Source organism: Rattus norvegicus, chromosome 14 (assembly GCF_021556685.1).
Source record: "Rattus norvegicus strain SHRSP/BbbUtx chromosome 14, alternate assembly SHRSP_T2T, whole genome shotgun sequence".
In the NCBI taxonomy this organism is placed as follows: domain Eukaryota; kingdom Metazoa; phylum Chordata; class Mammalia; order Rodentia; family Muridae; genus Rattus; species Rattus norvegicus.
Window position 1 is genome coordinate 2,521,173 of NC_141547.1, and position 27,984 is coordinate 2,549,156.

General features: G+C 45.6%; 1 protein-coding gene across 1 annotated transcript in view; it reads left to right on the forward strand.

Moving 5' to 3' along the window:
- Tgfbr3 (transforming growth factor beta receptor 3) overlaps positions 1-15,792 on the forward strand; it is a 173,324-nt gene extending 157,532 nt beyond the window's left edge. The window contains exons 15-17 of the mRNA NM_017256.1: positions 3,557-3,607; positions 6,306-6,413; positions 14,639-15,792. Coding sequence (NP_058952.1) covers positions 3,557-3,607; positions 6,306-6,413; positions 14,639-14,757 — 278 coding nt within the window. The 3' untranslated portion in view covers positions 14,758-15,792. The remainder of the gene's footprint in view (positions 1-3,556; positions 3,608-6,305; positions 6,414-14,638) is intronic.
- The last annotated feature ends 12,192 nt before the right edge of the window (positions 15,793-27,984 follow it).

Sequence of the window (27,984 nt, forward strand, 5' to 3'; positions counted from 1 at the left end):
AGTGAGAAAGTTTAACCGCAGGCGGAAGACTTCATGGAGCCCTTCCCAGAAGTGAGTGTGTGCACACTCTGTGCGTGATGCACGTGATGCACGCTGCTGAGACCGTCAAATGCCTTTGCGCTTACTTCAGCGAATCAAACTGCTAATTCTCAAAAGTAGGTGGATTTTTGTGGCTAGATGCTTCCACTTCGCAGAGTTCTTATGGTGGAGCTAAGAGAAGGAGGATTTTTGTTTGCTCTAATGTACTACACAAATCTGTAGATGCTAGAGTTAGTGTTGTTGCTGCTACCAATAAGCTGACACCCAGGAAAGTGCAGTTTAAGCAAGCACTCTTCCAATGGTGCTACATCCCCAGCCAGAAAAAATGTATCATTTAAAAAATTGTGTTTTATTATTTTATGTGTGGGGCTGTCTTGCCTTCCTGTGTATTTGTGTGCCCCTTGCCTGTCTGATGGGCTCACAGGCCAGAGGAGAGCTTCTGATCCCCTGACGTTAGAGTCACAGATAATTGTGAGCCACCATGTGGTTGTTGGGTATCATACCCAGGTCCTCTGGACGAACAGCCAGCGTTCTTAACCACTGAGCCACCCCTCCAGCCCCTATGCAATGCATTTTAAAGTTGGTGTAATGAGTGTAAGTTGTGTACTGAATTGTATCATTGGTTTTTTCTGAGACCGTACCCTAGCTTCCTGTCTTTTGCGGTGATAAAATATCCAAACCAAACCAAAGAGAAGAAGCCACATACAAGAGGGGAGTGGTTTATTTAGTTTGTAGTTCTAGCTCACAGTCTATTTCTTGGAAGAAATCAAAGCAGGAACTTTAAACATCTAGTCACATCACGCCAGAGGTCAAGAAATGTGTGCATACACACTTGCTTACACTCAGCCCCGTTTCTCTTATGCACATTTAGGACCCTTGTCTAGGAATAGCGCCTCCCACACTGGGCCAAGTCTTCCCACATCAATTAACTTAAGATAGTCCCTCACAGACATGCTTATAGGCCGCTACATGTAGACGGCCCCTCAGGAGAACTCTCCTCTCAGATACTTTCGAGTTGTGTTTCGCGGGCAATCAAACATCGCAGACAGGGTCTCACGGTGCAGCTCAAACTGATCCAATGCCACCATGTGTCCAACCTGTCCTTTAACGAAAAAATAATCCTGCTTCCACCTCCCAGGAATTAGGACTATAGGATTATGTACAATGCTCTCTGAATTAATTTTTTAAGTACCTTAATTTTCTTGGTAATTGTATCGAAATGTAACTCATATGTTTCCTCATCGGGGCTGTCACAAACCCACACTTTCAGGGGTCTGTACAGTTACTGATCACTTAGAACTGGACTTGGTCCAATTGAGCTGGTTATCCTCGAGAACGAGCAACCCATCTCCTTTCCCGCTGTCCTCCTTATTATTTATGTTTAATTTTGCAAAGGCCAGCTTTATTTTGGTCTGAATTCCCCCAAGTCCTCTTTTGTCACTGTTGTTTTGCTATGAATTAAACGTGTATCTTTCTTTATCGAGTGAAGAATGAGCTGAAGCCAAGAGACACTGAGCACAGACCACTTTTAACTCTGAAGAGAAAGATGGAGCCCGAGCCAGGGTTTCTTCTTCTCCCCTTTCCAATGAAGGGCAGAGAGATAATATATTTGGTTTTGGACATATCCAGCCCATTTCAAGTGCTCAGATTGTGCAGACTGAGCAGGACCACAGGGCACCGCGCTTATTAAATGAACTTGAATTTTGTGTAATCTTCATCTCATGCAATATTCTTCTTTTGCTTCCTTAAATAAATCATTTCAAGTTACAGTTTCCCATCTCGGGCCACAGCGTCAGCACCCTGGTCTAAGCCCATTTCTCTGTGGAGAGCAACAAGCGCTGGGCACAGCAGTGACTAAGGCATTGCTTCCCCAGGCTGAGGACAAGGACACACACTCTCCTCTGTAGCCAGGAGGTAGGAGGCAGAAACTGTGGTTCAGCCCTTGCCCTGAAGCTTCCCAGCTGTGATCTTGCGCTGGTCACAGGATATCAGTCTCAGCCGCTCATTTGTAAAACAGTAATTGCAAATTCTTCCTCTGCCTGCCTCAGAGGATGGGGTTTTAGCCTTGGACCTGTGGCATTCTGCGACTGTGAAGCTACAGAATTATTGACCGCACAGAAGCATTTTGTCGTTTTATTTCTTCTTTCCACCTTTTTCCAAAATGGTATCAGCATTTTAAGCACCTGCCGCCAGGCACCTCTGGAAGTCTGGGTCCCTGCCACTCTGAGGCTTTCCCTGAAGGCAGGACAAGAAAAAATGCTGGGAACCTCCACACTCCCTGGCACTCTAGCATGTTAGGATGTGACCTGTGTAACAGGAAAGGGGGTTGAGCAATGTGGGAGAGGTCAGCCCTGCAGAAGAGACCAGGCCAGCACAACAGAAATTAGCTTTTAAGGTGTAATTGAATGAGCCTACACACGAACCTTAAATAAGGAGTCACCAGCATCAGGACCTGGGAAAGGAGAGGGGATACAATGTTTCACTGGAAACAGACTGCACTTGTGTTTCTCTGTATACAAACGGGAGTCCCTGGGGTTTCGCTTTGAGGGGGCTCAGGAGGAGGAAACATTTGGAACATGGTGAGAAAAAGAGAGTCTGGTAACACAGATAGTGAAGCCTAACCTAACCCTGCGGTTAAAGAGAAAAGTTACAATAGCAGTAGGTGGTAGTGGTGGTGGTTTTTCCGAGACAGGGTCTATGTGGCTCTATGGTCTATGTGGTCTGTGTGACAGACTATGTGGTCTATGCAGTCTGTGTGACAGACTATGTGGCTCTGGCTGTCCTGAAACCCTGGTCTCTATGTAGACCAGGCTTAGCCTCAAACCCACCTCCTGAGTGCTAGGATTAACGACACTTGCCACTATGCCCAGCTGAAAGCTGAAGATTCTTAAAAGGATGTTTAAAAGGGGGAACAGTGTTGTGACTGTGTTAGAGACACATGGTATTTGGGGGGATCCAACCCTCGCATAAGTAACCGTAAAGATGGATACATGTACACAGTCAGACTCCAAGCCCTTAGATTGGGGTGCCTTCAGCCTTCCTTCAAACTGGAGAGCCTCTGTAATTGTTCATTAGCAAACTGCAGTGCCTAGCGTTTCTGAGGTGGACTTTCCATATGTAAAGAGGGAGGTTGGCAGTGGTTTCATGGAGTATTTATTAACACAGGGCTGGAGAGATGGCACAGCCGTTAAAAGTGCTGGCTGCCCTTCTAGAGAACCAGAAGTTAACTCTCAGCACCCAAGTCAGGTGACCCACAACTGCTTATAATTCTAGCTCCAGGGAATAGCCTCCAGGAATAGCCTCCAGTAGCACCCCACACAGGGTTTTACACACGCATGCACACACACACAAACACACACAAACACACACATACACACACAAACACACACACACACACACACACACACACACACACACACACACGTATTGACTAATAGAAAAACGTCTGTTCTGTTCTGATGAACCTGATGATCCCTTCTGTAAATGGGATGCATTGTGACTTATGCTTTTGTTTCAGAAAATGTTCCCAGCACTAAGGATTCCAGTCCAATTCCTCCTCCTCCTCCACGTAAGTCTTTATGCAACTATTTCCAGGCAAGGCCCCTCTGGGCTTTTCTAAGAATGTGCTGGTTAGAGAAGATGTGCCAAACTGAGCTGATAAGGAGTACTGGGCGACCCTCCCGCTTCCTCCTCCTTTCCTGTCCAGCTTTCCTTTTCCCTTCCTCTGTCCTTCCTTCACCCCCTCCCTTCGTACTCCTGTGGTCTCTACCTTTGCTGTATTAAAACCTTCATTCGTTGACCCACTGACACATGCAGCCAGAGCGGGACAGCTACAGCCTCCCTTTATCCAGTTAATTATCGGTGTGCTTTTCCTGTCCTCCAGTGGTGAGTGTTTGCTTCAAACCCTGCCTGTGGTGTTCACCCGCTCAGAGGAACTCGGCCCCACACATTCAAGACTATCTTTAGGCCAAGGGATGGAGACAGCTAGGGAGAGTAAGAGAATAACCACGCTCGGCACCGTTGGTACAGAGCAGTGAGTAGGGAGTCATGTAGGTGGCTATGGTTCTGAATATTATTAAAGTGAGTTTCCATGGCTGTCATTTGGCATGGAAGCAGGATTCCACCCACCCAAAGTTCTTCTAGATAATGTGTCCCTGTGAGAAGTCTGTATTGTTTTCTCCTCAGAGACCCCAGGACTGTTTCCCATTGCTGACCCCAAAACATACACAGTGTTCTTTTCTTCAACTTTCTTTTTTTTTTTTTCATTTTCTTTTTTTGTTTTTTTATTCTTATTTTTTGGTTTGTTGTTGTTTTTCTAGACAGGGTTTCTCTGTATGGCCCTGGATGTCCTGGAACGCACTCTGTAGAACAGGCTGGCCTCAAACTCAGAAAGATTTGCCTATCTCTGCCTCTGAGTGCTGGGTACAAATCATTCTTTCTAGTACTCCTATAGCAAGTCCTTTTATATTCTAAGCGGCTTATTTCCAGAAGATTACGGGATAATGGAGTGCCACAAAGTCAGTAATGGACACAGTGGGCTCATCTTCACAGATGACATCTGTCTTTGGAATTTCAGGACATTTTTTACTAAAAACTTACCGGCATGCTGTCTTTGCGTTTGTGGGCATAAGATGGCCCAGTGGCTTTCGTACCTGTCCCCTGGACTAGATTAAGCTTGGTGGCCATTGTAAGTAACTTCCACCAGGCTCTTCCTTGTTTCTCGGTCCTCCTTCCTTCCCAGGACTGACTCTGTCATACTGACTCACCTGTGTTACCTCCTTGCCATGGTGGGTGGAGTCACCCTCATTATTCCAGATTGTAAGGCATGCGGCTGGGCTGGAAGAGCTTGGGTCCTTGAGACTCCGTCCATCTGGGTAATACTGAAAAAAAAAAAAAAGCCTTGGAATGGCTGTGGGTACTTAGAGGTCACTGTTGAATCTTTTGTGTTGGTGTAGTTCAAAAGCAAAGAGGTTTCATTTCTAGAATGATCATTTAGGGTTGCTTCTGAGTAGGGTAAAGGAGGAAATTTCGACATGGAGAGAACTTGTACCTTCAATACACACACACACACATACATGTGTGTACATGTGCGTTAAAACAGACTTATCTTACCAAACACTTCTTTATAAACTAGTCCTCGCTCAAAGATGCTTCCTCTTGAATGAAAGGAAATATCCAATTTCTGTGAGCTGAAATCAGTTTCAAACCTAAAAAAAGCAATCTTTGCCAACTAGAGGAACAATTAGTTCTTGTGTATGTTTTGCTGACAATAAAACTGACATGGCACCCACTAAGAAGTAATTCACCTCATGGAAAGATCAGAGCTGGAACGGAGTCAAAGTACAGGTTGTTTAAAGTGAGGCCATTTGTGGGGATTAAGGTGGGGCTTACTGTGAACTCAGTGGCACTCTCTAACGCACAAGACTGATTCATTCTGTTCTCTTTCCCTCTCATCTTTCAGACTCTGTAAGTGTTCTCAAAAACATCTCAGAGTCCACTAAAGCTGCAGTGAGCCCCCTTGCTCACAAGTACCCTAGGAAGAAGCAACGGGTCTGATTTTGATAGTGGCAGTTTACTTTTTTAAAAGACAGGGTCTCACCGTGTAACCTTGGTTGGCCTGGAACTCTCCAGGTAGACTAGGCTGGCCTTGAACTCATACAGATCTGCCTGCCTCTGCATCCGGAGTGCTGGGACTAAAGGTGTGCACCACTATCCCTGGTTCTTCACCTTCTACAGTATTTTAACTTGTGACTTTTCAAGTTGCCTAAGTTCTCAGACCCCAGACTTAAAGTATCACAAAATTTGTAAACCTTATTTTTTTAAAAAACAACATTTTGGAGAGCTGAAGAGATGGCTCAGTGATTAAGAGCACTTGTTGCTCTTGCAGAGGACCCCACTTGGATCCCCAGAACCCACATGGTGGTCCCTAGCCATGCAGAACCCCAGTTCTAAGACAGGAGATTCAATGGGCACGCATGTGGTGTGCTTAAGTGCATGCAGGCAAAAGAGTCAGACAAACAAAATAAATTAAAAGCCTGAAATTTTTTATTAAAAAATCTCTTTGCTCAGAATAACTTACAAACAGAATATGCAAAAGCCCAGTCTAGTCATCTTTTCCTTTGTCAGAAAATTTGCAGCTAGCAAAATGTGGAGTTTACTGTAATTGTAGTCTCTGATCTTATACGACCATGCTTTGTGAAACAGGATTAAAGTGGAAGTGCGTGAGAGTGCTTGACATCGTGTGTGTATCTCTTTCTCTCTTCTAGAGATTTTCCATGGCCTGGACACGCTCACCGTGATGGGCATTGCATTTGCAGCATTTGTGATCGGAGCGCTCCTGACGGGGGCCTTGTGGTACATCTACTCCCACACAGGTTAGTGACTGCTTACTTGCAGCTAGGGTGCGTCTGGGCACCCGCCACACACACAGGGCAGCCACCACACAGTAGACGTCAGCATTTATGTTGGATGGGGGAAATAACAAGCCAAAGGAAGAGAACACTGTTCATTTTCTTACATCCATGTATTTGGCGTTATTAGGTCACGTGGAGATGTACCTTGGTGTAAGTGATGCTTAGGAGAGAAATGTTTACCGTTTCTGTTGGTTGCGATTGCTGTGCTGGTGATGCTCAACTTCTAGTACAGTTCTAATCCTGCCATGGACCTTAAAGGAGTCTGTGTAGGATGACTAACTGGAACTAGACACCATTGCTCCAAAATGAAAGACTTTAGAATAAGCTGATGTGATGAGGGAGACCAGTTGCTCATGACCATAGCTGCCGGGGCATTGGATAATGCCCAACCTGTCCTCAGTCAGTGACTCCAAACCACACTCTCCTCATCTTTAACTCATGACATATTTTATAAACGAGATTCTCCTGTGTTTACAAAGTTTAAATTTCAAAATATATTTTTATGACTGGAAAAATACAAAAAGTGAAACAAGGAAGTTTAAGCTGTGCTCTCCTGTCCCACCTTCCCGCTTCCATATCTTTTGGTGAATACAGAGTTGGGCCCAATATTCCTGTCTTTGCCTCCTAAAGCACTAAGATTACAGTGAGCCATCATCCTTCCCTGGATTTACGTAAGTTCTGGGGGGTTCTAGTCCCCAGTCAGCATGCTTGGGCAGCAGGTGGTCATCCCAGCTCCTGTTTTCTGCTCAAACTCTTGAGAAAAGTACTTGACATGAGCTAGTTTGTTAGCCAAAAGTTCTCACTGTTTTCACTTCAAATGCTACACCTCGTAACAAAGTATCTTAAATCGAGGGCTATGCCTGTAACAAAGTATCTTAAATCGAGGGCTACGCCTGTAACAAAGTATCTTAGATTGAGGTACAGACAGCAGCAGATCTTCCACGTCCAGCGCCCAGGGAGTCCACCTTATGAAAGTCAACCTAGTGGCAAAAGCTAAAGAGAGTTTAATAATGGAGCTCTAAGTCCTCAAAAGTCTTTGTTCCCAACCAGTAACTCTTGGGTGAAATGCATTTCATGTCAGAGAAGATGATGGCCTAAGTGGAGTGATTCTGAGATTATATAAATGCCGATGAGTCATTTGAAGAAGTTTCCTCATGTGCAAGTTCAGAAAAGAACCCGAAGGGAAAGCTTTTAGCAGAGTAGAATTTTGGAGTAAATAATTTTATCACAGCAATACTGACATGTTTAGATCTCAAACTAATAGTCCTTTGCAACTTTTTTCCAACCTCCTGCACGGAGGAGGTTCTAGGGCACTTGGCGGCTTACGTTGTCTACTGGGAATAAACTTGAAAGTACTCCAAGAAGACTGTAGCTCTGAGGATTTTATGTGGGGCTGGTCACCCACAGATGTTTTCCATGTGTCTACTCAGCCACTGGCTGGCTTTGGTCTTAGAACTGAGCCTGAAACCCACATGGTCCATCTTGGGCTAGGAAGCCAGGCCCAGGCACAGTATGGGGCTACCAAATGATACTCGAGTGTGCAGGCAGGCCCCACTGAGATCCCCTAGGCAATACCAGATTCGTCCAAAGCATCAAGCCGATAGAGGGCAAACCAAAGAGGGCTGAGTGTTGTGTCCTGCTCCTCGCTGAGGTTGGAGGTGGTTGTACCTCACCCTCTCTCATCCAAACAAAAGCCTCTGAGGAAAGCTGAAAGCATTGTTAATACAAAAATGAAGTTTGCACACAGATTAAAGGCAAACAAAAGACCCTTCCAGCAAACAGTTTATGTTTATGCCAACTCAGAAACAAAAAGATCTACAGACGCTGTTCTTGGACTTAGGCTCTTGACACTGCTTATGATTCCACTCCAAAATGACTTTCCAGTCAAAGCTGTGGCCCCCCAGCTGATCTTATGCACAGCTCACAGTTAATCTTAGTACCAAACAAACACAAAGAGGGCTCAGTTCAGAACCCTGTTAGTTTCTGACGTGGATCAGCCAACAGCAAGTTTAGATGAACAGGGATGGTCAGAACATTATGGCCAGCAAGCAGGGATGGGTGTCCAAACACCGACTCAGTCCTTTAATTTCCACAATAAGCTAACTGTGGGACTCAGACCTTATATGGTCTATTTGGGGGTTCAGGCTGCTCTGCCTCTGTGTCTGGAACCACCCTTCATTTGGATGACTCCCTCTGCTCATGTTCTCCAGCCCTTCCACAGCATACAACAAGTCACAGACTTGAATCATGATGCTTCACTCATGTTCCTGGAATAGTGTTTAGTCTAAAAAGATAGGTTTCCCGCTCTGTCATATAGCAACTCTGGCCACAGTGAGGTAACTGCTTTTGGGATCCAATAATTCTGTCAGAGGAGAGATGGTTGGGGTTAGGCATGGATCTGCCCCAAGATTTCTCACCTCTGGGGATACAGGTTCAAGAGTCACAGGTGTGTTCACATCTGTTGTTTCCTAGAGCACAAATGCTCTGTGTTTGCTTTGTAGAAAACCTTTTTAGCCTCATCAAAATAGTGCACTAGAGTGTGGCGCCTGAAGGACTTACTAAGACAGCCAGACCTACCCCCACTCACTCTTTCACTTCCTTCCCCGAAGTAACATTTTTCAAACTCTTGTCTGGTTCTTTGAGATAACAGCTGACATCTCTAAGTAACTCAAGTATGCGGCTGTCTCTTTTCCCTTGGTTGGCATCCTCTCGGTTAACGTCCTATTGCAGAAAACGACGGTTTTATCTCTGCTTTACCTGGGTGTCCCAATTATGCATCCATTTCCCTTCTTACTCCCTAGTACAGCAGTTCACAACCTTCCTGATGCTGCGACTCTTTAATACAGTTCCTCATGCTGTGGTGACCCCCATCCATAAAGTTAATTTCGTTGTTACTTCATAACTGCAATTTTACTGCTGTTACGAGCCATAACGTAGATATCTGATATGCAGGGTATCTGGCATGCAACCTCTGGGAAAGGGTCATTCGACCCCCAAAAGGTTGAGAGCTGCTGCCACCCTGGCAGAACCACAGTGAAATCTCTGTTGGCTACACATTCACTGTTTCCGTGGTGATGACCACACATGTGCTGATCACAACTTAAGCTATTCCGTGTGATAGTCTGTTACTTCTCCGTTTTAGTTTTTCCAAAGATCAGTAGCCTTTCTCTGCCTCTCTGCACCCTATCCCCCGTTAGTTTAATTTTTTTATCATCAGTTTGTCTGCTGACTGCCGGCTGTTATCTCCTGCCACCTCCCCACATGCCGTCTCTTTTCTTCCACAAGAAGATGGCAGGCAATGGCTCTGCATTAGGAGTACTGACTGTTCCTTCAGAGAACCCGGCTTTGGTTCCCAGCATCTATGTCTAGCAGCTGCTCACAGGGGTACGCTCTCTTTCCTCCCCTCTTAAAAACAGAACAGTGTTTGAGCCAGCTGGACCCATCTAACTTGTCCCGTTGTGAACCATGTCTTTGGCCTCCAATCTGGAGGTCTCCATCACTTTTCTTTGGGTCACGGATGCCATAAGACATCCCACGCCTCCCTTCTTCTTGGTTTAAAGGGGACATGGGAAATACGAATCATGGAATCATCATCATCATCATCATCATCATCATCATCATCATCATCATCATCATAATATCCCTTGATTTAGGGGTGTTTTCATATTTCATGCTGGGAACTAATAGGGCATTTAATCTGAAAACCCATTCATTGTTCCCTCCATTCTTCTCCATCCCTTCCTTCTGTCCCTCTTTTTTAATTGGTGTGTTTGTGCGCGCGCGCGTGTGTGTGTGTGTGTGCGCATGTATGCATGCATGTGCATGTATGCATGCATGTGCATGTGTGCATGCATGTGCATGTGTGCATGCATGTGCATGTATGCATGCATGTGCATATGTGCATGTATGTGTGTGTGCATGCACGTGCATGTGCCTCTGTGTGTGTGTGTGTATGTGTGTGTGTGTGTGTGTGTGTGTGTGTGTGTGTGTGTGTATGTGTAGGGTGATACAGAGTATCTCAGCACAGCATATGTTGGCTTTGAACTCACTATGTGGCCCAAACTGGCCTCAAACTTGTGATTCTCCTGTCTTAGAGAAGGTGCTAAGGTGATAGGCATGTGTCACTCAGGCTTTCTTTTCTCTTGCCTCTCTCACCCCATTTCCTGTATCTTCTCATTATGTAAATTATTGGAAAAGGTGAACCTCCTAACTAGTCCTCTGCTTCTTTGTCTCCTTCAGTTACCTGGAATCCTGCCTTGGACTTTCTTAATTCTAAGAACTGTAACTTTGCCTTGGTTTTCTTGTTTGTTTGTTTGTTTGTTTGTTTTAAATTCTCTTCTCTCCTTGTGCCTGGGTTATCTATCTGAAAATAACACAGGAGCAGCTCTGAATATGAGGTCCTAGGCCTGTGAACTTCCGTAGGATGTGTTGAGCGGGCTGTTTTATGGATGAGCCCAGGGTCACCCCCTGTATCTTTCTTCTGAGCTCATCGGATTTTTCCTGAAACAGGCCTTCCTGTTTCCCACCTACACAGCATAGGTCTTGCCTCAATTAAAAAAAAAAAAAGTATTAATAAAAAGTGCTGACATGGCAAACTTCCTGGGCAGGGCACAGTGCTGACACTTTTCCTGAATACGGATAATCAAACACAAGTCATGCTCTGGGGGAAGCTAACGTGTGGGCTGTTACCAGAGGACCGAGGCCCTTCTGCTTCAGTGGGTGTGAGGCTGAGCCCAAGTGTGTGGAGATCTCTTCAGCAGCACTGTGTACTCAGCTGTGGGGTCTGTGCTGGTCATTTCCAGTACCCTCAAGGTCGCCCTCTTCAGGGGGTGCATGGCCCTCTTCTTTCTGGATAAGAACAAGGAGGTCCCAGTCTAGCAAGGGACAGAGGAAAGTCAGGGGAGTCATATTGCATACATTGTGGGAGCTGGATCTACTCCACATTGTGTACAGACCCTAGCACCTCCTCTCCCTTCCAGGTCTGATATCTCAGTTGCCCTCGAACCCTCTGTGACAGACTTATACCTCTATACCTCATATATCGAGGCAGGGTCTCTTGCTTGAACCCGGAGCTCATAGATTCATCTAGTCCAGATAGCCAGCCTGCCCCAGGAGCCAGGCATTGACAAACAGGTTCGCTGGTAGAGGTTCTCCTGGATAGAACAGTGCATTGAACCATAGTCAAGAGAGGGTCAGGGCAGTGTGATACCCCACCTCAGGGCACACCCTGGGTTTTACATAAGCAAGACAAGAAGTTTCCAAGACTCTGAAGGTGAGAGCTTTTTCTAGTGGACACTAAAATAAGCTGACACAGCAAAGAGACACTTCCCAGGAAGCAGATATTCAGACTTCCTGGCAGGACACACTGCTGACATCTTTCCTGTTCTGGAAGAGGTAAACATGAGTACACTGCTGGAGGAGCAAGGCCATCCTGCTTCGCCCACTAGAGATGGAGCTCACAAGGCCAGTGGAGCCCAAAGAGATGGCAAGAAACCTCCCCTTAGACCAGCATGCACTCGGTTTAAAAGGGGAGAGGTGGTTGTTGTTGTTTTTAGTGAGGTTCAGGGATTAGGGATTTAACTCAGTAATAAGGTGTTTACCTAGCCAAGTCCAAGGTCTTTAGGTTCAGCACTAGCTCTGGATAAACAAACAAACAAACAAGCAAGCAAGCAAGCTTACATATGGCCACCAGAGCCTTTTAATGGGTAACAGGATTCTACTGAGAATGGATTAACATGTGAGTGGTAAAGTGGGGTGTGTGTGTGTGTGTGTGTGTGTGTGTGTGTGTTTATATGTATATATGAGTGTGTGTATGTCCGTGTATGTATGTGCATCTGTGTGTCTGTGTATGTATGTGTATCTGTATATATGTGTGTGTCCATGTGTCTGTGTATGTCCTTGTGTATGTGTATATATGTGTGTCCGTGTGTATGTGTATATATGTGTGTCTGTGTGTATGTGTATATATGTGTGTGTGAGTGTGGGTGTGTTTGTATGTGTATTTGTGTATATGAGTATATGTGTGTATATGTGTGTCTGTGTATCTGTATGTGTGTCTGTGTATCTTTGTGTGTGTCTCTGTGTGTCTGTATCTGTGTATGTCTCTGGGTGTGTCTCTGTGTGTCTTTGTGCACATGTGTGTCTGTATGTATGTATATGTGTGTCTGTGTGTGTCTGTGTGTGTATCCGTGTGTATATGTGTGTGTATCTCTGTGTACATGTGTGTCTCTGTGTGTGTGTGTGTGTGTGTGTGTGTGTGTGTGTGTGTACATCAGGATAATTAATGGCTAGAAATATATGGTAATAGAAGCTGAGGTAGGGCCTATCATATTCAAGGCCCTGGGTTCAAACACAGAAAGGAGAAGGGGAAATAAAAGGAAGCGGGGGGAAAAGGAAGAAAAAAATATTGGATTATTTTTTAGAAATAACCTCCCATTTATGAGAAAGTGAATTTTTGGCAGAATGGTGCTTCTCACCCTGACTACATACACATTTGAAGGGGCAGCGCTGGGGAAACCCAAAATACTGCAGGGGAGAAGACTGTTAAAACACCATGATTGCCTGCTCCTTGGGAATACTGACCCCTTCCCCTCTCCATCCCCCCAATCCCAGAAGAAAAAATAATTAGAGGAAGCCAAATGCATGCACGGGTCCCAGGTGCCCCAGGTGGACGCAGAAGCCTGTGGAGCTATGTCAGGGAGAGCTGAAACCTGACCGGGGCATGAGCCGCAGCTGCCTTTGCTCCTCGTGGCAGCATCTTTGAGGGGCCCCAGGAAGGCAGCAGAGGTCTAAGGCCTTTAGTTCCTGAGCCAGCTCTGAGGTCAGAGCCTGTTCTAGCTGCTTCAGTGTTGTGTTTTAATAAGCAGAAGGGAGGGCTGCTTATCTCTGCCTGATAGATGCATATTTCAGCATGACAGGAAAGAGGGCCTAACTCATAAACAGACCTGGCCTGCTGGGAGCTTCTCGTATTGGTGGGGGCGGGGATTGCTAAGGGGACATTTGTGCAGCAGCTCCTGCCTCTCTCCCCTACCTAGAGTCTGTTTTCTGGAGGCCAGCTTCATTGAAGGGACCAAGGGTAGTGCCTCTCACACAGTTAAATGTGTGACCTGAGCTTTACCCTCTCCAGAGCATTGCACACTTGGCACAAATCACGGGCCAAGCTGTAACGCATCGGGTGTGTAATGACAAGCGGGGCATCTGACGTTTTAGGAGATGCTCGCACTGAACCCAGCAGAGAGCTTCAGATGCAAAAAGGTGGTTTGCTGGCAACCAGTGCAGGCCCCATGTGCAGATAGATGACTTAAGCTCCTCGCCCTTGGAGCTTGGGGGTTTCCCTTGGCAGCCCCCTCTCCCTCCTCCCCCTCCCACTCCCCCTCAGCTTCTTCCCCCTCAGACCCCTCCCCCTCAGACCCCTCCCCCTTAGGTCCCTCCTCAGCCCCTCAGACCCCTCCCCCTTAGCTCCCTCCCCCTCAGTCCCCTCCCCCTTAGGTCCCTCCTAAGCCCCTCAGACCCCTCCCCCTTAGCTCCCTCCCCCTCAGTCCCCTCCCCCTTAGCTCCCTCCCCCTCAGTTCCCTCCTCCTGAACCCCCTCCCCCTCCCAGGGCATGCTCTCAAAGCCATTAGCCCAGTGTTAAACAAGGCATTCAAGCAAAAGGAACGGGTGGCTCAGTGGTATTCGGCTCATGCCTAGAGTGTGCAAATATTAGGTTCCAAAAATGGGTAGGCCAATAAAAAATTATAGACTTACTTACAAGCATTATTATATTGATTTGTGATTAATTTTAGAACTTGGTCCTGTGATTCTTGGTCATGAACTTGTTAGCTGGTTAGGCAGTTTCATGGTGTTAGAAGATTCGCCCCTAGTTAGTAGATACTGGTGATGTTTTGAGAGTGGTAGGCTCTGGAATCCAGAACATTGGTCATGAGCCACCAGAGATCCTTGCCACAACTGGCCATACAGGATACACTCTTATTGGCTTATAAAAACTGTAACAAAACAAACAAACAAACAAAAAAAACCCGAAAACAACAAAAACTCTTAAAGCACAAGGCCCTCCAGTCAACCTGGACCAGCTGCTTCTGCCTGTAATTGAGAAAAACACTGGGTAAAAAGTCAAAGTAAAGGTGTGGGTGGGGGGTACACATACTTCTCAGATCCCACAATATGACGTTGTTTTTTAACTGCAGGGGAGACAGCACGAAGGCAGCAAGTCCCTACCTCGCCGCCAGCCTCGGAGAACAGCAGCGCGGCCCACAGCATCGGCAGCACTCAGAGTACCCCCTGCTCTAGCAGCAGCACAGCCTAGGTGGACAGACAGACGCCCGCCCACCGCAGCCAGGGCAGGGCCCGATGCCAGTGCTGCGTGTCCACAGTCAGAAGTCTTGATCTGGGCTCCCTGTAAAGAAAGAGTGAATTTCAGTATACAGACAGCCAGTTCTACCCACCCCTTACCACGGCCCACATAAATGTGACCCTGGGCATCTGTCACACGAAAGCTAAGCTGGTGGCCTTCCCCACCAGCCCCTCGCAGGATGGGGGTTTCAATGTGAAACATATGCCAGTTTTGTTTTGTTTTTTTAATGCTGCTTTGTCCAGGTGTCCAAACATCCATCATTTGGGGTGGTCTGTTTTACAGAGTAAAGGAGGCGGTGAAGGGACGTCAGCTAGTGTGTAGAGCCAAGGGGAGACAGCTAGGATTCTCGCCTAGCTGAACCAAGGTGTAAAATAGAAGACACGCTCCATATCCAGTCTCGCCCTGGATGCCCCCTTCTGACCTGCCACACCCTACATGGTCCCCTGTGTAGCTTGCTAGCCTTTGTGGGGAGGGGCTGTCACTTACCACCGCAACATTCCTCTCTTGGGCCAATGAACGCTAATTCCTGGTCCTCCATGCACGCACACCAACTCCAAAAGTGCCTTAGTCAAGAGCATTTCTCCTTTCAGGCACACAGAAACTGAAAACGGTCGAGAGAGTGGGATATCGGATTTGTGCCTGTCTCCGGCATTCCGTCCTAACAATATTTAAATATCAGGCTGGTAGGGTTCGGTGGTCAGCGAGGGGATTAGCAGGGTGATGCCTGTGTGTGGCCATATGGGCACAAATGCAGAACACATTGTGGGGACGATCACTTCCCCCTTAAATATGGTCTATCCTTCCAGAGTTGGAACTTAAGTTATATGTGGTAGGCTATATTGACTCCAAATTCATCAGCCTCTCTGATGGGCCTGTATAAAAACCTGGAGAGGCCCAGGCCATCTGATGATGTCACCTGTCCTGCCCCGAGGATGCAGAGACTGGGAGAAGGGCGCTGACTTTAAAAAGGGTTTCAGGTGAACTTCTTCAGCAGAATAAGGCGATGCCACTCTGACAGTTACTGAGTTCAGTGACACCTCTGTGTTAGAACCCCAGAGGGGATTCTCCATGCCAGATCCACTGCAAATTAAATACTAATATTGCTTTTCCAGAATCCCCACCCCAACCCCCCCCCCAACCCGCAAACAAGATCCCATAAGTAGAACAAGATAGATCCTAGCCTGAATAGCCGTGAGCAAAACCTCACTGCCTTTACGGTCAGGCAGTTGTGCCCTGGGCCTCCGTGAATGAAAACTTAAGTTGGAAGCGTTACTGGTAGAAACAGCTATGAAGGGTGGTGGACAATCTCTCAGTCACCAAACCCTTGTCTAACTGACTGCATAGTGGCTCAGCTTTCATTCAATTGGGAAAATTTGAACCAAGGCAGATTCCTTCAGGGCTAAGAGCCTCAGACTGATGCATAAATACATTGAAAATACTTCAGATTTTCCACATGAATACAAGATGGTTTGAGACTAGAGAAATACTTCTCTTTAGTTCCTTGGTTTTTAACATGAAGGTGTCATTGTGGAGGACCTGGATTATGTATGCTACCTGTGTTTAAAAATAATGCGCTTTGCCTAACCTTCAGCAGAATGTAACTGTTAAGTATATTCTATGTATAAAAAAAAGTTTAAAGATGTCTTCAAAGAAGACTAGAGTCTTTAAATCACTTATAGCTATATTTTACTACAAAATTCTGTATAAAGATATATTTAAATGTTTTAGAGAAATTTAAGTTACTCCATATGAAATGTTTAATTTCAGTTACTGTGAATTCTTCTAATCAGTTCTTTGATTTAAAAAGAAAAACCTTTTCCATCATATTAAAAAGAGAATTAGCTATGGGAAGATATTAAAAGATTTCTTAGATGGATAGGGTTAAAAAATTTTGTAATATATTTAAATGTATATTTTTGAGAGAGATACTACATTGCCAATGACTTTATAAATAATCTTAAATTAACTTACAAATTTATAAGATGCAAACCAAAAGATTTTTTTTTTAAAGAGAGAGAGAGAAAAGAGAAAAAAAGCTTTTATTCTTTTGGATCTCATTATCAGAAGTATTATTCAGCTCAAGAAATCTGATTCCCATATTGGAAAATGAACGTCCTTAAGTATTCCTGAAGTGTAAAACTGGGTGTCTCCTCCCAGCTCTTGTTACAGTGTTTCTGACCGCTTCTTCACCCTTCACAGATTTAATACAAAGTTACAAGCCTTACTTTTATAACATATCCTACAAGTTTCCTTAAGACTGTTGTTACAGTCTGGCTGAACCCAGTTCCACCTGCAAAGTCTTGCGTTGTGTCTGCAGGCCACACTAGTGGCTACAGAGGCCATTTTGTTTGTTGATACTGAGGCCATGCTGGGGCACCTGAGTCTAAGGTGGGACTGTGTGCAAGGCACTACAGCTCTTCCCAAGGCGTTTGCCAGCTGTTAGCGCTGCATTTTCAAAGGTCAGAGACTTTTCTTCTGTCTGAGCTGGTCATGTAGCAGTTTTTTCCTAAACACAAAATGGCCTCTTGCTTGTCTGGTAATGAGATTGTAAATCCATTTCCTGCATGTTCTCCCCAGGCTTGCCTGAGTGTGTGGGGTGCGCAGGTGCGTGCCCGTCTTTTTGTACTGTAACTACCTCATGGTTTGAATGGTGAGCGTACTGCTGGTTGTATTAACAGAGCACATTTGTCGGGTGAGTTGTGTATGTAAACTTTTTTTTTAACCCTGTTTGTTTTATCTGGGGGTTCGTTCATTAAACTGACAGATATTTTTCTAGGAGGGACTATTATTGGTTTCCAAATGCAATACTCTATTCTGGTTTTTCCTGAGTGAGCCTGGTTTTGTTACTGTTTTTTTCATCTATGAGGGTAAAAGCATACCCTGAAAAATCCCTGTGGCCAGTTTGAACACCCCTGCTGTAACCTTCCCTCTGTCTCATGGTCTTTGTGAACCTGCTTAGAGGTATAGTTTTGATAACCACAGTTTTAATTCTTTTATCTGTGCATAATAAAGATATATATCAATTATTAATTTATGTCATATTTGGTCATCACTGAGCCCTCCTCTTGGTCTGACACAGCTTCGATGTGGAACAAGGCCCATGGGGAAGATGAGGAGAAGGGAGGAAGGCAAGGACCCAAGAGAGCAGAGAGGGTGGGGGCAGGGAGCTGGGCTGTGCCCAGAGTTCACTCCTCTGAGAGTCAAAGGGGGAAGGTCATATGAGATTAGGCTCCACTCTTCATCTCCGCTATTTCCACCACACAGCATCCCTGTCTGCCATTAGCTTCTTTCAGTTGCCCAAGGCAGAAACTAGAATGTGGTTGAAGGCTCCTTGATGCCACACCCCAGTTTACAAAGCCCAAGTCTCATTCATTCACAGACAATGTGAACTTAGTCCTACCCCTACCTGAGAGCTTCGCTCTCTCTCTAGCTAAGCAATCATGGCAGCCTGTAGCTGTAGACCAAAGCTTTCCTCAATTTTTTCTTCACACAGCAAGACTCCTAAACACAAGTGACTCACGTCCACTGCACCACTCCAGCCTTGTAAATTTCCCAGTTTGCCTCACTCTCTTCCTAGACCCACTGAAGTTATCAGAGTAGAGCAGTTGCCGTAGGAGATAAATCCACAACCACCATCACAGGTCCTCCAGTCACGTCCCTGGAGGGCCTGGTATCGACGATCTTGGTTCAAATTCAAACTCACTGATCTGTCTTCACAAATAGGGATTTTGTTCTATTGAATACAAATTACACAACAAAATCTACAACTAGTCCTGCGGCTCGGCACAACCCTCCCCCTAGAATAATAACAGCAACTTCTTGTTCGTGGTGGCTACATGCTATTCCCTGCAGTGAATTGAGTCCCACTTTGGGTGATGGACTTTAGAGGTATTATTGTCAGTGTTCTAGCAAAATACTCTGCTGCTGCAGTTAGCATTGTGTGTGCATCCATATATGTGTGTGTATATGTCCCTACATTTAAGAATAAAATTTCTAACACACACACACACACCCACTCACATTCTAGTGCTTTAAAATAAAAACTTAAAGACAATTTTATCATTACAAAAGGAGATTTTGACATATCACATGTGGAAACTGATCAAGCAAAAGGGTTTGGAGAATAAGCTGTGGGTTCACACCCACAATTCCAGCACCCAGAAGACAGATTCCCATCTGAGAAAGCCTGGGCTATATGATAAATTTCAGGCAAGTCTGGGCTACCAGAAAGGTAGTAGTTAAAACACAGATGAAAATACTGCTGGGCCCATGTAGTTTCACAGTAAAAATTTCCAAGAGGAACGGACTGCAAAGGTCTTGGCTGTTTCTGGTTTCTGGAATGGCAGGCCCAAGGGAATGAGTTTTTTAAACTAAACTGAGCATGGTAGCACACTGTAAACATCAGCGCTTGGCAAAACGAGGAAGAATGATCCATCCAGATCGATTTCAGGGTCATGAAACCCTGCTTGAAAAATGAAGAAAAGATTCATCGCCACATCACTCTCTCTGAAGGCCATGTGTGGGCATGCCTGCTCCTGGCTTCCCTGTCACCCTGGGGCATGTTGACAGTGCTCAAGCTTGGGAGTCAGAATGCATTGACCAGGTCTTGGCCCTACCACTCAGTGAACAAGCTATTCCTTAACATATATATATATATATATATATATATATATATATATATATATATATCAATACTTTTGTGACTATTAAGGGAGATAACCTACATAAAGTTCTTGAGAAGAAATGATGGCTTCATTGGAGCATCTCTTGCTACCACCAGTGTTACAAGTTATGAGTTTTGGTAACATAGTGGGTGCAACTTTTATCCCACTTAAGTTATCCGCACTGATGGTGAGTTCTAAACTATCTTATAATGGCCTTTTCCAGTACAGTTCCAACTTCTCTGCCTGTTTTTCTTTTTCACACGATGATATTTTAAAATATATTTTTATTGACTGTGAGAATTTCAGGCCATGTGCCTTGGTCATATTTACCCCTCCCCCGACTCCTGCTGAAATGTATGTATTTCATACATATATTTTAATCAGACTCGCCCTCTCACTTCTCCCCCTGATCACCCCTAGTTCTACTCTAGCTCCATCCCTCCTCCTCTATGTTTAATAACCAACTAAGTCCCTGTTTAAGTTTATGTGCAGCACATAAACTCACGGATGTGGGACAGACACTGGAGCAGAGTCAACCTACCCAGGGTCACACCCTTAAAGGAGACTGCCTTTTCCTCGTTAAGCAGCCATCGGCTAGCCATCTGCACTGCCTCACTAGAGGTGGGTCCGTCCATTTTTGTAATGAGTGGTTTGGGTTTATTTTTAAATCTTCACTGCGGAAACGTTGTGTCACATATGTGACCAATGTTTTCTCTCATGCCATTATCTTTCTCTTCTGTTCATAATAAACATACCGTCAGGATAACTGTCCATTTAGGTAGTTGGCTCCGCCTATCTTTTTCTTGTATCCATCGGCTTCTTGTCTCTCCTGAGGTTCTGTGACTCTAGGCGCACTGTCAATTGGCTCTTAAGATTTCGTGTATGCTTCCGTATCACGTGTGCGATATGAAGAAGGCTCTAGTTTGGTTTCTTCCTCATCAGAATTCAATTCTACTGGGAGGTTTAAAGTTCTTCTATTTCCCATTGGATTAAAATTTTTAAAAAATGATAAGGGGCTGCAGATGTAGCTAAGTGGTGGACGCCTGCTTAGCATGCCTACAGCCCTAGGCTTAAGTATACTGAAGAAGAAAAAAAGAGTAAAAAAAAAAAAGTGGGATTGCCCAGCATTAAGCGATGGATTTGGTGTGAAATCATAGTTAGGCAGCACTGGGAAAGACAAGCAGAACAGTAGGAGGTCCATCTAAGAGTTAATTATAACAACGGGTCATCATTTTTCATTAAGCTCTTAAGGGATTCCATGTTCCAGAGGGAAATGTTGTAACCCTTAGACTTACATAAGCATTATGGATCCTCTGATTTTTCACTGAGGGGGAAAAAAAAAAATCTGGCTTTCCCCTCCCTGTCATTGCAGAAATCTTGAGAAAAGATTCTCTGGTCAGTAATAAAAAGCAGACCAAGGTCAGATCTACCCAAAGGGCCATGGTTCAGCACCCAACCCTGAGCTCTCTCCTGTTTCACAAGTTTTATAAATCGAACGTCCTGTGCGATGTGTGATCCTAGCTGCTTCTCCTGGCTGCCTATGGATGCTACGATAATCCTACGAAATGAAGACATATTAGCAATTGCCATTTCAGAGGAAAACGCTGGCATCTTTCCCCTTGTTCCCTAGCAAGCCAAGCTCACACATTGTTCTTCCCTAAGTTAATGTGGTCACAAGCATGCAAGAAACTTGATTAATTTTCACAGATGTCATTAATAGTCTGGGTTTGAGTTTTAGCATTTTTCTGCCTTTGTCTCTAATTTTCCATCTCGGCTTTTTTTTTTTTCCCCTCCTCAGAGAAAACGAACACTGTGCTTCATGTAGATTTGATTTCCACACTAAAGTAAAGGTCGCATGATGTCACCCCTCCTCCTCAGAAGGCCACAGCTTGAACTGATTTTTAATGATTTTTCTCCACTTGTTGCCTCTGAGAATTCACTGAAAAGAAAAACAAACTGAAAAGTAGAATCCCAGGACCGTACTTTTGTTTCTTTTTGTTGCACCCGAATACCCAAAAGGAAGCAGCTTACGGGTCTGCTGGGCCTAAATCTGAGGAGACAGGATCCATTAGAGAAGGGAAGGCAGGGCAGCAGCAGGCTCTGTGGGTGCAGGAGTGTGCATCTGGGTGGGGCTCTCACCCCCTAGCATCTGGGCAGAGCAGGAAGCAGAGAACACACAGGAAGCGTGATTGGGCTATAAAAACCCCAAGGCCCAGCTCCCAGTGACGCACTTCCTCTGGAGGGGTTCCATTGTCCAAGGTTCCACAACCTTTCAAGCTACATTGCCAGCCGGGGACCTGGTGTTCAGACATGCAAGCCACATCCGTGCCACACCACTTACCATCTCAGCTTAAAAAGAGGTGAAGGTTGGGAACCAGCGTGCGTTCCTGGTGTGTGAGGACCAGCCTCGCGCCCTGCATCACTGACCAGAGATGCAGACAGATTTACAGTCCTGCAGAATGCAACTTGTTGGGGGACCTACTCACGGAAGTGTGGTCCTGTGTATCCAGATGAGAGTCTTTATAGGTTAGGGCAAAGGGGAAATCATCCTGCCTGGAATATCCCTGGCTGAGGATGATACTAAAAAGTTAGACGCACCCACAGAACCAAGGTCCATAGTGAAACCCCACATAGACTGCTAACTGTTTGACCCATTTATCATTTGCTAGGATAGTGTGCAGGGAAAAAAAAAACCCAAGGTTACTCAGGGATGTCATGGTAGTTATGGTTTTAGATGTACGTGAATACATCAAGCTCTACCCATTCAATGTCCACTCCTTAACCAGCCCTCACAATGTCATAGCCTACATCCTCCTTGAACACATCCTCGCCCTGCCAGGGGTTTGAGCATCAGGTAGGCAGGAAGACCATCTGTCCAGCAGGTACACATAACCCACAGCAACAGTCAAGGCAAGTGCTCAAAACCAAAGTCATGTGAACAATATCTACTCATTTTTACCCAGAGTCCCAAGAACAGAGCCAATGGCTCGTCTTCTCTACAAGGGACAGGATCGAGCAAAGCACAAGCTTGGGTTTTCCAGCAGTGCAGTCTCCGGGGACAATAAGGAAACAGCAAGAGTAGAAAACCAAATGCAGGTTGGGGCAAATGTGTGTCACCCAACAGCACAGTCCTGGTGGCATCATCTCTGCTGGAGGACACAGCACCAGTGCCAGGGGATGGTATAACGGAGCGACCATCCATGCTGGCTGATATGATGAAGTCTGTTGTAAAATGTCCCCCTACAGATTTGCATGTTTGAGCATGTGACCCACCCCCAGATATGTCCTAACTAGCAGGAGTGGGTTAACAGAGGGCAGGACTCGAATGGTTCAGCTGGCTCTATCCCTGCTCCCTGGGTCTTCAGACTATAACTAGCAGTTACTATACGATGGTCCCACCAGTCTAGACACTCTAGTCGTCATGCCTTGCTGGCCATGATGATTTGTATTTGGTGAATCACGAGCTAGAATAAGTCCCTCCTCCCTTAAATTGTTTCTGTCAGGTAGTCTGTCAACAGAAGTGTAACCAACACTCTGTGTATTGGTGCGGGGCCATGCCCTGTTGTGCTTGTGACATCCTGGAACCGTTTCATCATCACCAGTTAGCATGATGTCACCGTCGCAGTGCAGCCAGATGGTGGTGGTAGGAAACATCGGCTGCCTTTGCTGCTAAGCAAAGCAAGACTGATTGTGTCAGTCTAGTCCCAAAAGATTTCTAAAGCTGGCATTCAGAGAAACATGCTCAGAGCCAAGGGAAGATATGACAATCAGCACTGGGTCAATGGTACACACCGCAGAGTCAGGAGGTATGACCTTATTAAGGTTCCTATAGTCCATCCATCCAGGTATTCTGTCCATCAGGGTGGAATGCATGTGTACCAGTCAGGCTGGTGCGAAGTCAGTCCTGAGAGGGGTTAGTGAGGATGGTTATAGGAAAGAGAAAAGAGAAGCAAGAGACAGATATGGGAGGGCTGCAGGTCAATACCACGCCAGCACCAAATGCATTTCTCATATTCCCTTCTATACTACAATGCTGTGGGAAGCTACGAGTTAACAGAAACAATTTGCTAAAATATACACAGAAGACTTCTGTTCCCATCCAAAAGCTTCCCTGTTCCTTCCATCAAGGTCAATAGACTCTTCGGCCCTCGACCTGAGCCTCAGGTGCACCTCTTTCCTTCCACGCCTCAGCAGGCCAGGAATTCACCAACAGATCCTGACCCACCTTGACTCTGCCTGACACGCAGACTTTTCTCTCTCTCTTTTTCCCCTCTCCTTCGGAGAAGCGGCAAATTGTTCCTGATATTCATGGATGCAGCTTGACATGACTATAGCCATCTTGAGCAGTAGCTTACCCCCGAATAACCCTGATTTCCTAGAACAATAGGTAAAACCGTTAGACTCATAGAGCCTGAATCTGAGGGTGTATCTAATTCTTTGATATTTATTATCTTAAGATAAACCAGATACATTTCAGACATGATGAAGTCAGTTGTGTACCAAGTCACAAATATTCCTCATTACTAACCCCAGTTGAAGAGATACTATCTCCCGGAATATTATCAGCGTCTGTCAGTCCCCCAGTAAATTCCACAGCCGTTCTGTGTCTGTCTGCCTCTCTTCAGGCCAGTCTTCATTTGATAGGGCTGGGTTCTTCTAGAATAGTGCACCTATGTCCACACACATGTGTGTGTTTATACACATGGGCTGTAAAATGTGTACAAGGTGTCCATGTGTACACATGTGTGTTTAGAATCATGTGGAAACACACCTGCAGTGTATCTATGAGGCTGTTTCCTGAGAGGTTCCACTAAGCAGGGAACATACCCTGGATATGGGCTGCACTGTCCCATGGACTGGGGTCCCAGACTAAACCTAAAGGAGAAAACAGTGTGAGCACCAGCGTTCATTTGCCTCTGCTTTTCAACTGTGGGTACCAGGAGCACTGCCTCAGCCTCCTGTGGCCATGACTTTCTTTCTGTGATGAACCAGAACCCCAAACTGTTCTGTGAGCCAGAGTAAATCCTCCTAAAGTTGCTTGGTCAGGCATTTGGTCACAGCAACAAAATACACACACACACACACACACACACACACACACACACACACCACACACACACGCATGCACACATGTACACACACATACTCACATACACAAATGCATACACAAATGCACTCATGCACACATGCACAAACATTAATACATGCACTCATGCATACACACACGCATACACATACATGCACATACACATGCACACATACACTCGTGCACACATACACATATACACACTCATGCATACACACATGCGTGCATGCATGCATACAGGCACACAAACACGAATGACCATGTATGCATGCATGCACACTCTCACACACATGCATGCACACATACACATGCACACATGCACACTTGCACACATATACACTCACATGCATACACACATGCATGTATGCATGCATACAGGCACACTCACATACACGAATGACCATGTATGCACACACACACACACACACGCAGAGTTGCAACCCCCTCAGCAATTTGTTTTTTTCTTTTTTCGGAGCTGGGGACCGAACCCAGGGCCTTGTGCTCGCTAGGCAAGCGCTCTACCACTGAGCTAAATCCCCAACCCCGACCCCTCAGCAATTTTTTTACATTACATTTTCTCCTTCTTCTTGATTTTTCTTTCAAATCTTCCCGTCTCAGCCAGCTGAGTATTAAGATTAAAGGATTATATCCCCATGCCAAGCTCCTCTGTCTTTTTATTGACAGCTCTCAATATTTCTCCTCTGCTCAGAAGCCTCTGACCTGATCATCAGTCACTTAGATCACCTGCCCAAGAGATAAGCAGGAAAGAATTGGCCAGGTTTCAAATCCAATTTTATTTCTTTCACTTGAGTAACCAAAGACCCAGAGCTGAAAGTGTTTACAACATGTGGGTGAAGCAGCCTTTCAGGGTCTGCTCCACTCCTGCTTCATAAACCACCTAGGACCCCGTCCAGCACAAAGCACGGTGTTCTGACAGGAGTGTTGAAATACAAATACACTGCATTTCCAAAGAGAGAAAACACGGTTGGTGGGAGAAAGGCATAGAAAGGCATAGCCTTGTTGCTATTTGAACCCAACACAGAAAGCAACGAACTTCTGCAAAAATAGAAAGTGGAGTTTCTGGAATCTTCATCAAAGCACGGACTCTGGGGTGTTTCGTTGCATCCAGTGCTTCTAGTAAGGAGGATTTGGCTATGGCATCCACTGAGGAAAAGGGAATAGGGCTCACCCAGCCTGATTACCCCGTTTCAGTCAGTGTTTTCTTTCTTTTCCTTTTTTCCTTCCTTCCTTCCTTCCTTCCTTCCTTCCTTCCTTCCTTCCTCCTTCCCTCCCTCCCTCCCTTCCTCCCTTCCTTCCTCCTTCTCTGCCTCCCTTCCTTCCTCCCTCCCTCTCTTTCTCTCTTTCTTTATTTCTCTTTGGGTCCCGTGAGTGCATTTTTCAGAATGTCAGTATGAATGGCAGAAACTCTCAAGGCCTGTGTGGAACTAGTCTCAGGAGGTGAAGAGAGGCTGTCACAGAACCATGCATGTAGAAGAGAGGCTCTGGTTCTAGGACCAGAATGGCCATGGGTCTGAGGAAAAACACTCTGGGGAATAACTGAAGCCACTTCTAGGACAGAGACTCAACTACCCTCATGGCAGAGCCTTCTCTGCCTGGCCCTTGTCCCTCTCCTGCACCCCCAACCCAGGTCTCCCCATCCATATCCCAACAACTGTCCTGGGTCTGTGTATGTTTTCATGTGCATAAAACCTCTGTCTCACCCAGCTACAAATTACCTTCCCAATTTCTGGGCACCACCATGTACCCACGGTTGAAAGCACAGAACTGATCGTTTTTGTCACCCTTCAGCCAATCTATCAGCAAGTCCTGTTGGCTTCCAAACACACTGCTTCTTCTTATCTACCATGTGCATGCCCACCATTCTGGTGGAAACTTGTCCTTGTCACTAACAGAATCCAGTGCATCCAGCAGACCCCAGGCCCTCCTTGTCTTGCTGGGATCTACTCCGGATTGGCAACAACATTTTTATTTAAAAAAAAAATGTGCATGTGTGTGAGTGTGTGTGAGTATATGTGTGTGAGTGTATGTGTGTGAGTGTGTGTGTACATGTGTGTGTGTGAGTTTATGTGTGTGTGAGTGTGTGTGTGAGTGTATGTGTGTGAGTGTGTACGTGTGTGTGTGTGTGTGAGAGAGAGAGAGTGTGTGTGTGTGTGTGTGTGGTGTGTGTTTCCTGTTTAAACCAAAGGAAGGTATACTAGTGTTACAGATATTTGTGAGCCAACATGTGGTTGGTGGGAATCAAACCAGGAGCCTCTGGAAGAGCAGCCAGTGCTCTTAACCTCCGAGCATCTTCCCAGACCTAATATCATATACTGTATGAAAACATTAAAAAACTCAATCACAATCAATCCTGAGGATTTACATACATTAAACTGACTGTTATTAGATCAGCCAGACTGGCAAAGACTGCAATCCCCACACACAGAAAATGGAGGCAGGAAAATTGCATGTTCCGTGTCAGCCAAGGTTATAAAGAAAGTCTGTGTCAAACTAACGTGCATAAAGGGTGTTGGCTCTTGTCAACCCTCTGGTGGGCGGTCTGTGTTATTTCCTGTCACACTTGGAATAAATTACAAGTTCAGGGTCTTCACTCATTATGTCAAAGTGGCTTTTGTTGTCTACTAAGTTCTGTCTCCTTTATTATTACATAACTTAATCTAAATCACGTAAGGAACATACATTAAAGTTAGTCTTGCTCCTGTCCCGTGTCTACGCATTCTTTCTCCATGGCAACTGCTTTCCCTCGTGTTCCTGGTGCATGATAGAGCTCTACTCTTCTTTCTCCTTTACCGCACGTTGCTAGCACAGTCTTCCTGTTATCCCGTGTTTTGCTTTTCTCACCTCATTTTGACTCCACACCTGCACTTAAAGTGATCCCTCGTTCCTTTTCTCAGCCGTGTAGCATTCTACTCCACAGATGTGCCATGCCTTCCCTAACCTCCCTCTTTCAATGCCCCTGCATTGCTCTCAGCTCTCCTTATTAGAAACAGGTCTGGGGCTGGGCGCCTGGCTCAGTTGCTGACCACTTGCTGGCCTGTGGTAAATCCCCAGCTCCACTTAGAAACAGGAATGGTGGGCTGGGGATTTAGCTCAGTGGGGGCTGGGGATTTAGCTCAGTGGTAGAGCGCTTACCTAGGAAGCGCAAGGCCCTGGGTTCTGTCCCCAGCTCCTAAAAAAAGAATCAAAAAAAAAAAAAGAAACAGGAATGGCTGTCTGCCCATGATCCCAGCGCAGGGGAGGCGGAAGCAGGATCAGAAATCCAAGGCCATCCTCAGCGCCATGACAACTGTGAGCAAGTCGGGACTATGTGAGACCCCATCTCATGATCTTCCCGTGTATTTTAGCTTTTTCTTGTCAATTTTTCCCTCTGGAGAATGTAAGTCCCGAGAGACGCCGACTCTGTTTAGT